The 9720-nt window shown below is 41.1% G+C and overlaps 1 protein-coding gene across 1 annotated transcript; it reads left to right on the top strand.

Moving 5' to 3' along the window:
- Window positions 1–1065: 1065 nt before the first annotated feature.
- On the top strand, window positions 1066–2097 carry LOC136759929 (trace amine-associated receptor 13c-like). Its single transcript, XM_066715073.1, has one exon. The coding sequence runs from the start codon at window positions 1066–1068 to the stop codon at window positions 2095–2097; it is 1032 nt and encodes a 343-aa protein (XP_066571170.1).
- Window positions 2098–9720: the final 7623 nt, after the last annotated feature.

The following is a 9720-nucleotide window of genomic DNA, read 5'->3' as shown; positions in this document are numbered from 1 at the left end:
CTGAGCAGCATGACAACTGCAAAATAATTGGAATGTAAAGGGTTAAAACCAATAAATAATACAGTTACAATCTGGGGAAGACTGGGACCAAAAATTGTCCTGGGAACTTCAAGTTGACCTGCCCACATTTATGCCAAAATCAACATACAGAAATAGTAATGAACTCACATGCATCGTACCGTCATGATGAAGTATCGGTAAAAAAAAAAAGTTTTACAATATTAATGTGGCCAGCGCAGACTGAAGCTCCCCACATGGGATTTGAATTGCACACCATTGGATCCTCTGAGCTCTGCACTGCAGTTCAGTGATAAGCCCTTTATGCCAGAAGACTGGGTCTCCAGACACTGTATGATTAACACTGTACTGATTTAGAGGGGTTACTTCACTTGTAATGTGCTCATTCATTTTGTTGAATGAGCCCTGTTACATATACATGTTTAAACATTACAAAAAATGTATTGGAGTGTGCTAACGTTTGCATCCCTCTCTCTCTCTCTCTCTATACCAGGATTTGTTGCGCACAACATGATGGGAATTGAGGCAGAGTGGAGTGGATCTTCTTACTATAGAAGATCTTTGACTGACATGACACTCATCCACTATCAATACAATAGATTCCAACAAAAGGCGAAATCGGTTCACCAATCCCTTTATAAGAAAATCCTGGCCACTCCTGTCCCTTAGCTATTACAATATTGGATTTACACAAGAGATGATTGGAGTGATGATGTGTGTGAAAGAGAGAGAGAGAATGCCCAGTTAATAACTCTGTCATTATCAGCAAGTAACAGGCAAGAAAATAAATACATAATAATAAATAAATAAAATATAGACCAGTGGCCCACACAGGTCCAAACAGACCAGCTCATTGGGGATTCTCCCGCACTTCCCAATTGTCAGTCCACCTGGTTACAATTGTCTATGTTTTTCACATCAGTTCACAACCAAAGTAAACTAGTCCCAATAATTGCCTGCTGATTACTTTATCTGGTACAGGCTTAAGTGAACTGGCATCACAATTATATATTTTTTCATCAACACATCACTTTCAACCTCAGCAAGATGAATTACTCCGTTATTCAGATGGATTCAGTAGAGTACTGCTTTCAAAATGTTACCAAATCCTGCATTAAACTGTCCAGATCAGTTGGCGAAAAAGCAGTTTTGTATTTTGTATTTGTTCTTTCAGTGCTGATCACAATTGGTGGCAATCTGCTTGTGATAATTTCCATCTCTCATTTCCAGCAGCTTCATTCACCAAATAATCTGTTAGTTCTTTCTCTAGCAATTGCTGATTTCCTCCTCGGACTTTTTGTTCTCCCATTCAGCATGATCAGAATGGTTGAAACTTGTTGGTATATGGGATCATTCTTCTGTAAACTTCATACAACTGTTGATATTTTGTTTTGCACTAGTTCAATGTATCACTTGTGTTTTATTGCTATTGATCGCTACTATGCAGTGTGTGAGCCTCTTCATTATGCAAACAAAATCACAATCAGAGTGTCGTGGATTTTTATAACTCTTGGGTGGGTATTCCCAGCAATATATAGCTTTGGATTGATTTACACCAAAGCCAATGACCGAGGTCTAGAAGAATTGGTAGCAGTATTATCATGCGAGGGTGGCTGTTTACTTGTTTTTAATAAGCTGTGGGCATTACTGGATGCAGTTATTTTTTTTATTCCCTGTTTTGGCATGATTGGGATATATGCACGCATTTACACTGTTGCTAGAAATCAAGCAAGACTAATACATTTAATGGAAGACAGAACATTTACACTTGAAGACAGTAGAAGAAGAGCACAGCGAAACAGGGAGCAAAAAGCTGCTAAAACACTAGGAATAGTAATGGGTGTCTACCTAGTTTGCTGGCTCCCTTTCATTATAAATATCATGATTGATGTCTATATCAATTTTGTGACTCCAGCAGCTGTTTTTGATGCTTTTATATGGTTGGGTTACATTAATTCTACATTTAATCCACTGATTTATGCTTTTTTCTATCCATGGTTTCGAAAGGCACTTAAGCTAATTCTTACTTTGAAAATATTTTGCCCTAATTCCTCTAGAATCAAATTGTACACAGAATAAAACATACACACACACACACACACACACACACACACACACACACACACAATGGCTGCAGTGATACCTATTCACCTTTTCGATTTTGTTTGTTTTAAGTAAAAATGTAACAATTTTCTTGCAGTTAATTTATGATTTTGTTTACAAATGTATGATATTTACAAATGTATGTTAAAATTGCAAAAGTTTTGTGTTTACATGAATATACTGTGCAGAGTAAACAGATTGCCTGCTAATGTAATATAAAAGTAAAAGTGGGTGTTTTGTTTTTGACCTTGCTCACTTAAGAGTTCAGTTTATTTATCAAAAAAACAAGGAAATACAATTAATGAAGGGACTGCAAACATTATGTAAATAAATGTGTATATAAAACATTTGATAAAAATAAACACATTTATTTATGTATGTCATTTTATTATCCTTTTCCATTTCTTTGTAATCTTCTTTAGAACTAGTTATATGAAAACAGATGCATATTATTATGAATGTACATCAGCCATAACATTACGACCACTGACAGGTGAAGTGAATAACACTGATAATCTCGTTATCATGGCACCTGTCAGTGGGTGGGATATATTAGGCAACAAGTTAACATTTTGTGCTCAAAGTTGATGTGTTAGAAGCAGGAAAAATGGGCAAGCGTAAAGATCTGAGTGACTCTGACAAGGGCCAAATTGTAATGGCTAGACGACTTGGTCAAAGCATCTCCAAAACTGCAGCTCTTGTGGGGTGTTCCCAGTCTGCAGTGGTCAGTACCTATCAAAAGTGGTCCAAGGAAGGAAAAGTGGTGAACCAGCGACAGAGTCATGGGCGGCCAAGGGTTATTGATGCATGTGGGGAGCAAAGGCTGGCCCATGTGGTCTGATCCAACAGACGAGGTACTGTAGCTCAAATTGCTGAAAAAGTTAATGCTGGTTCTGATAGAAAGGTGTAGCCGCAGACCAGTCAGAGTGTCCTGTCCACTGCCGAAAGTGCCTACAATGGGCACGTGAGCATCAGAACTGGACCACGGAGCAATGGAGGAAGGAGGCCTGGTCTGATGAATCACAAATTTAAGGTGTTGAATTTAATTTGACCAAATTCCCCAGATCTCAATCCAATTGAGCATCTGTGGGATGTGCTGGACAAACAAGTCCGATCCATGGAGGCCCCACCTCGCAACTTACAGGACTTAAAGGATCTGCTGCTAACGTCTTGGTGCCAAATACCACAGCACACTTTCAGAAGTCTAATGGAGTCCATGCCTCGATGGGTCAGGGCTGTTTTGGCGGCAAAAGGGGGTCCTACACAATATTAGGCAGGTGGTCATAATGTTATGGCTGATCGGTGTATAGTTTGTATCTACTTGAAATTAAGAGCTTATTGAAAGGAACTGGAGCTGACTGGGTCATGGCACTTGTCTAGACACCACAGGCCCGATTTTCAAACTTCGCGCAATTTCCACTCAAAATGAGTGCAGCGCAAGAAAAATGTAACTTGGCCAAAAAAGGAGCGATTCAAACATGGTGCAGATCTTTGTGTGACATTGGAATATAGCATTGCTTTCCTGTGTGGTGCAAGCCTGCAAACACACCTGCGCCACTCCACAGTGCACTATTATCCCCACCATTTTAACACAGTTTTGCGCAGTTATTGGATGAATGCATCACACTAACATTGCAAAAACTGGTATATTCAGTCTAATTAAGGATTTCATGCAATTCAAATTCGATTGTGAATTGCGCATGTTTAATGTCAGCCCGGAATACATTTGCATTTCATGTTTCCAATTGACCTTTCACAAAAGCCCTGCCCACCTTAATTACTGTTGCTACGCCCGTCAAGCTGCGCTTCTTTGTAAGCAGTAACTACTGTAAACAGCCAAGCATGGAGGGGAAAAGTAGTATTACTGGTCAGTGTAAGTGATTCTTTTTGGAGTAATACCTCCGCGATATCCTCCAGATCGAGGCAAAAGGGATTGCAATATGCAGTGGAAGGATATGTTCTGAATATTCAAACCAACAAGGAAGGGGACACAACAATAATTGAAGCACAAGCATACAGATCTCAATCAAAGAATGAGAAACCCCATAAACTCATCCTAAAATGCGGCCAGGTAAGTTCTGTTTATATAGCTAATATTCAAATCTTTTATCAGTCAACATGATCCTATCAACTTCAGCAGAAAGTCACGTGTTAAAGTTAAGCCTACGAGCGCCCCGACGTAACAAGCTAATATTAGAGGTAGCTAGCTACCTAGTTGGTAGTAACAAGTTAGTCATATTAATGGTCACGTTAGCACAAATAACTAAAATGTCAGCGTTAGATAACATTGTTGTCCAAGGAATAATTATGTATAAATGTTAACAAAAGCAAAAGCTAAAGCTAAATAATTTTGTAATTGCCTGTTGAGATGTCATATTCAACCTTGATATAATCTGTACGAAATGTATGTGAAGCCTCCACGTCTCCAGCACTGAGAACCTCTTCAAATGCAACCCAACATATAGCTAACGTTAGCTAGCTAAACTTTACAGTGGGTAACATTAGTTTGCTGGTAATGGTAATACTAGTTATGTAATATTAGTAGTAATAATACTAGTTAATAATAACCATGACTTTTAAATCCAGTTTTGCGCATGTTATCTCACATCTAATGCCGGGGTCACACTACACGATTTCTACAATCCGACCCCAATTTGTGAACAGTGGGCAGCTCACACTTAACGACTATTTTGCACTGAATTTGTGTCTTTTGCGTTGTGAAGGAGCGCACACTACATGATCGCTTAAGTACAGGGTAACACACACTAAACGACTGATCTGACATCCTTGTCGTGGCGATCTGCGTCACAGCCTTAAAATCTCGCAGAATCACGCGTGATCCACACAGAGAAAAGGTCAACAGACACGGACGTGCACATGTACAGGTCACATTTGTGTAGCGCAGATCTGCACTGCTCCACCAATGGGATCAGAGGATTTCTACAGATCTGTGCAAAACTGCGGAAAGAACGCGGCCACAAGCCGCTGTTGTTGTTTGTGTTCGTCTGTTCGGACAAACTCAAAAAGTGTATAGTATTTTATAATAACGTGCTCCGAAACCACCATTGGTATTTTAAATATTTTAATAAATACGTATGACAATCTTATTCTCCTGTCATATTTATTCTTTCTGTTTCTTCTCTCTTCTTCAGTCAGCTCGGCTCTCATTGGCTGCTGATCACGTCACTCTCCACTCTACCGAGTCATTACCATATGTTAATAAGCCACGGCATTAAAGGAACTGGAGTCTGCAGGTGGCTGAGGGGCGAATGCTATGTTTCACATTCTGTTATTTGTACACATACACACATACACACACACACACACACATCTAATTGAAATCACATCTGGCATCAGTCCAAGCACACTGTGCAGTTCACTCGAGTCTGGACACATCCCGAATGTAGACCTCCTCGGTAATATAGTAGTGCACACCTCTATGTCATTGTCCTCACAGGACAAACCACGAGGCTCATAAGCGTAGTATATTGCAGTACAAACACAATATTGTGGACGTAGTAGTAATACATATTACCCAATATCCATAATTGTCTGTATGTGTGTAGGTCATCACAGAATCAAACATAATAGTAGGTACATTACTGCTGCTGTGTGTCCAAAACAGCTGCGTAGCACCTATTGCTGTGTAGTCGCCATATCCTTTTGCTTTCCATAAGTAAGCTTGTTTTTATCTTTAGAAAATATATTCATTAAAATTACACAAAGGGATGATATGTTTATTTATTTTACTTAAGCGTTGTTATTAAATTCAGTGCATATTTGGATGTCCTATTATATTATTATTATTATTATTTTTTTTTATTATTATTATTATTTTTTTTATTATTATATTTCTTACATTTAGTTTGGCTGAATTAGATTAATGATCCACTTTAACTTGATATCAATGAGTTAATTTTCCTTGCATTGTCATACATTTGCTAGGAGTTAAGGTTCCATATACCATGTTATTGAAACACAATTCTAATTAAGATAAGCTGTGTTAAAGCCTTATTAATCACCTTATAATTGTTCGTTCTCGTTTAACTTCAGAAAAAAAAAAAAAATATATATATATATACACTCACCTAAAGGATTATTAGGAACGCCTGTTCAATTTCTCATTAATGCAATTATCTAACCAACCAATCACATGGCAGTTGCTTCAATGCATTTAGGGGTGTGGTCCTGGTCAAGACAATCTCCTGAACTCCAAACTGAATGTCTGAATGGGAAAGAAAGGTGATTTAAGCAATTTTGAGCGTGGCATGGTTGTTGGTGCCAGACGGGCCGGTCTGAGTATTTCACAATCTGCTCAGTTACTGGGATTTTCACGCACAACCATTTCTAGGGTTTACAAAGAATGGTGTGAAAAGGGAAAAACATCCAGTATGCGGCAGTCCTGTGGGCGAAAATGCCTTGTTGATGCTAGAGGTCAGAGGAGAATGGGCCGACTGATTCAAGCTGATAGAAGAGCAACTTTGACTGAAATAACCACTCGTTACAACCGAGGTATGCAGCAAAGCATTTGTGAAGCCACAACACGTACAACCTTGAGGCGGATGGGCTACAACAGCAGAAGACCCCACCGGGTACCACTCATCTCCACTACAAATAGCAAAAAGAGGCTACAATTTGCACAAGCTCACCAAAATTGGACAGTTGAAGACTGGAAAAATGTTGCCTGGTCTGATGAGTCTCGATTTCTGTTGAGACATTCAGATGGTAGAGTCAGAATTTGGCGTAAACAGAATGAGAACATGGATCCATCATGCCTTGTTACCACTGTGCAGGCTGGTGGTGGTGGTGTAATGGTGTGGGGGATGTTTTCTTGGCACACTTTAGGCCCCTTAGTGCCAATTGGGCATCGTTTAAATGCCACGGCCTACCTGAGCATTGTTTCTGACCATGTCCATCCCTTTATGACCACCATGTACCCATCCTCTGATGGCTACTTCCAGCAGGATAATGCACCATGTCACAAAGGTCGAATCATTTCAAATTGGTTTCTTGAACATGACAATGAGTTCACTGTACTAAACTGGCCCCCACAGTCACTAGATCTCAAGCCAATAGAGCATCTTTGGGATGTGGTGGAACGGGAGCTTCGTGCCCTGGATGTGCATCCCACAAATCTCCATCAACTGCAAGATGCTATCCTATCAATATGGGCCAACATTTCTAAAGAATGCTTTCAGCACCTTGTTGAATCAATGCCACGTAGAATGAAGGCAGTTCTGTAGGTGAAAGGGGGTCAAACACAGTATTAGTATGGTGTTCCTAATAATCCTTTAGGTGAGTGTATATATATATATATACACTGCTCAAAAAAAGTAAGGGAACACTTAAATCAAATCGATCTCGATGAACGAAATATATTAAAGATGGGGAACGTGAGGGCCAGTCAGTGGCATCAATGCCTTCGTCATCCAGAAATTGCCAACACACTCTGGCCACATGAGGCCGGGCATTGTCCTGCACCAGGAGGAACCCAGGGCCCACTGCGTAAGGTCTGACGATGGGTCCAAGGAGTTCATCCCAGTACCTAACAGCAGTCAGGGTACCATTGGCTAGCATGTGGAGGTCTCTGCAACACTCCAAGGATATGCCTCCCCAGACCATCACTGACCCACTGCCAAACCGGTCATGCTGGATGATGTTGCAGGCAGCATAACGTTCACAATGGCGTCTCCAGACTCTTTCACGTCTGTCACATGTGCTCAGTGTGAACCTGCTCTCATCTGTAAAGAGAATGGGGTGCCAATGGCGGACCTGCCAATTCTGGTGTTCTATGGCGAATGCCAATCGAGCTGCACGGTGCTGGGCTGTGAGCACAGGTCCCACTAGAGAACGTCGGGCCCCCATGCTACCCTCATGGAGTCTGTTTCTGACAGTTTGGTCAGAAACATGCACACCAGAAGCCCGCTGGAGGTCATTCTGTAGGGCTCTGGCAGTGCTCCTCCTGTTCCTCCTCGCACAAAGGAGCAGAAACCGGTCCTGCTGCTGGGTTGATGCCCATCTACGGCCCTGTCCAGCTCGTGTAATGGCCCGTCTCTTGGTATCTCTTCCATGCTCTTGAGACTGTACAGGGAGACACAGCAAACCTTCTTGCGATGGCACGTATGGATGTGCCATCCTGGAGGAGCTGGACTGCCTGTGCAACCTGAATGGGCTGCAGGTACCGCCTCATGCTTCCAGTAGTGACAAGGACACTAGCAAAACGCAAAACTAGAGAAGAATCAGTCAGAAAAATATGTTTAATATATTATTTAAAATATATTGAATGACAAAATAATATATTCAAATGTTAAGTGTGTAGCGTTATGATGGGTTATTTTGATAAGAGCATTTTAGGTCTGAGCTGAAACACTGATCCAAAGAAGACCTCTCCCCCCAAAGTTATCAGATTTCCTTAAAGCGTGGGACTGGTTTACATCAAAGTGACAGTCTGGGAGGATGGCACCGAGAATAGGCCAAATAGTTTGGAATCCTGCTGTGAAATGTCTGGGGAAGGGGGCCTGTAGGTAATAAAAACTCTTAGAAATGGACGAGAGCCGAAATCCAGACACATAGCTACGAACCCGGGCCAACCGGCATTTCCAAAAGATGGCATGGATTGACATCAGTCATAAATCAAGCCCCCCTCCAATAGGACACTGGGGGCTGAAACCGAAATCCAATCTCAAAAACTCAAGAACCAATCACCTATTGATCTGACAGACGTATAAAGAACAGCGCACGGTCTCTCACTCTCTCTCTCTCTCTCTCTCACCTGAACCAGAAACTCACTGCCACAGCTCAACCTGTAGCTCTGTTGCCCGAACCGGAACCAGAAACCAACCAAGTCTTTGCCGGCAACAGAAGAGTTAGAAGGAGAAGGAGAATGAGCCGTACGAAGAATTCTTTTCAAGGACTTTATCAAATAAAGAACTTTACAGGCTGCGCATGCCCGCCTGTGCCCACCTGATCAGTGGAGTTTTACAGCTGGACAATTGACTAAGTCAACTGTATACGAAAGTGTTCAGTCATTTAAATAGCAATTTGAGTCTTAAGAAACTTGACCCTTGGAACGAACAGGGCCCTGCTTTCCTCAAAGACTTTGTCTTCAAGTAACTACGGTGGAAAAACCCTGCTTGCCAAGAATATTTTGTGCACAACCTTGGAGCCTTCAAACCAGTGGAAAATCTGTTTGGAAAAGACTCTACTTTCGCGAAACCCCAACTTCCAGGTGCATCGACTGAGTGGAAGTTCTTGGACAAAGCCGAACCGGACTGCCTTTGTTCCAAACCACACAGACCTCGTGCCGTATGCTGTTATCTGAGCCCGAAGCCAGAGAGGCCTCTCTGCGATGAAGTTCAGATAAGTTTAACAGTTTGGAGTTTGTGATTCATGACATTTGAAAAATCAATTAGAAATGTTAATCTGTGATTCATAACTCTAGAATGTGTAATATCATTTAGTTTTTTAAATATAAATGTGTGTTGGATTAAACTGTTTTGTTCTCATTCCTGTTTAACTGTTTAGTCTGAAATTGACACAAGTTAATAGACACCAGATTATAGATGGCCCTGCCTATCCTTAATCATTGAATAATAATCA

Source organism: Amia ocellicauda, chromosome 1 (genome assembly GCF_036373705.1).
Source record: "Amia ocellicauda isolate fAmiCal2 chromosome 1, fAmiCal2.hap1, whole genome shotgun sequence".
NCBI lineage: Eukaryota > Metazoa > Chordata > Actinopteri > Amiiformes > Amiidae > Amia > Amia ocellicauda.
This window is presented reverse-complemented; position numbering and strand designations above follow the sequence as displayed.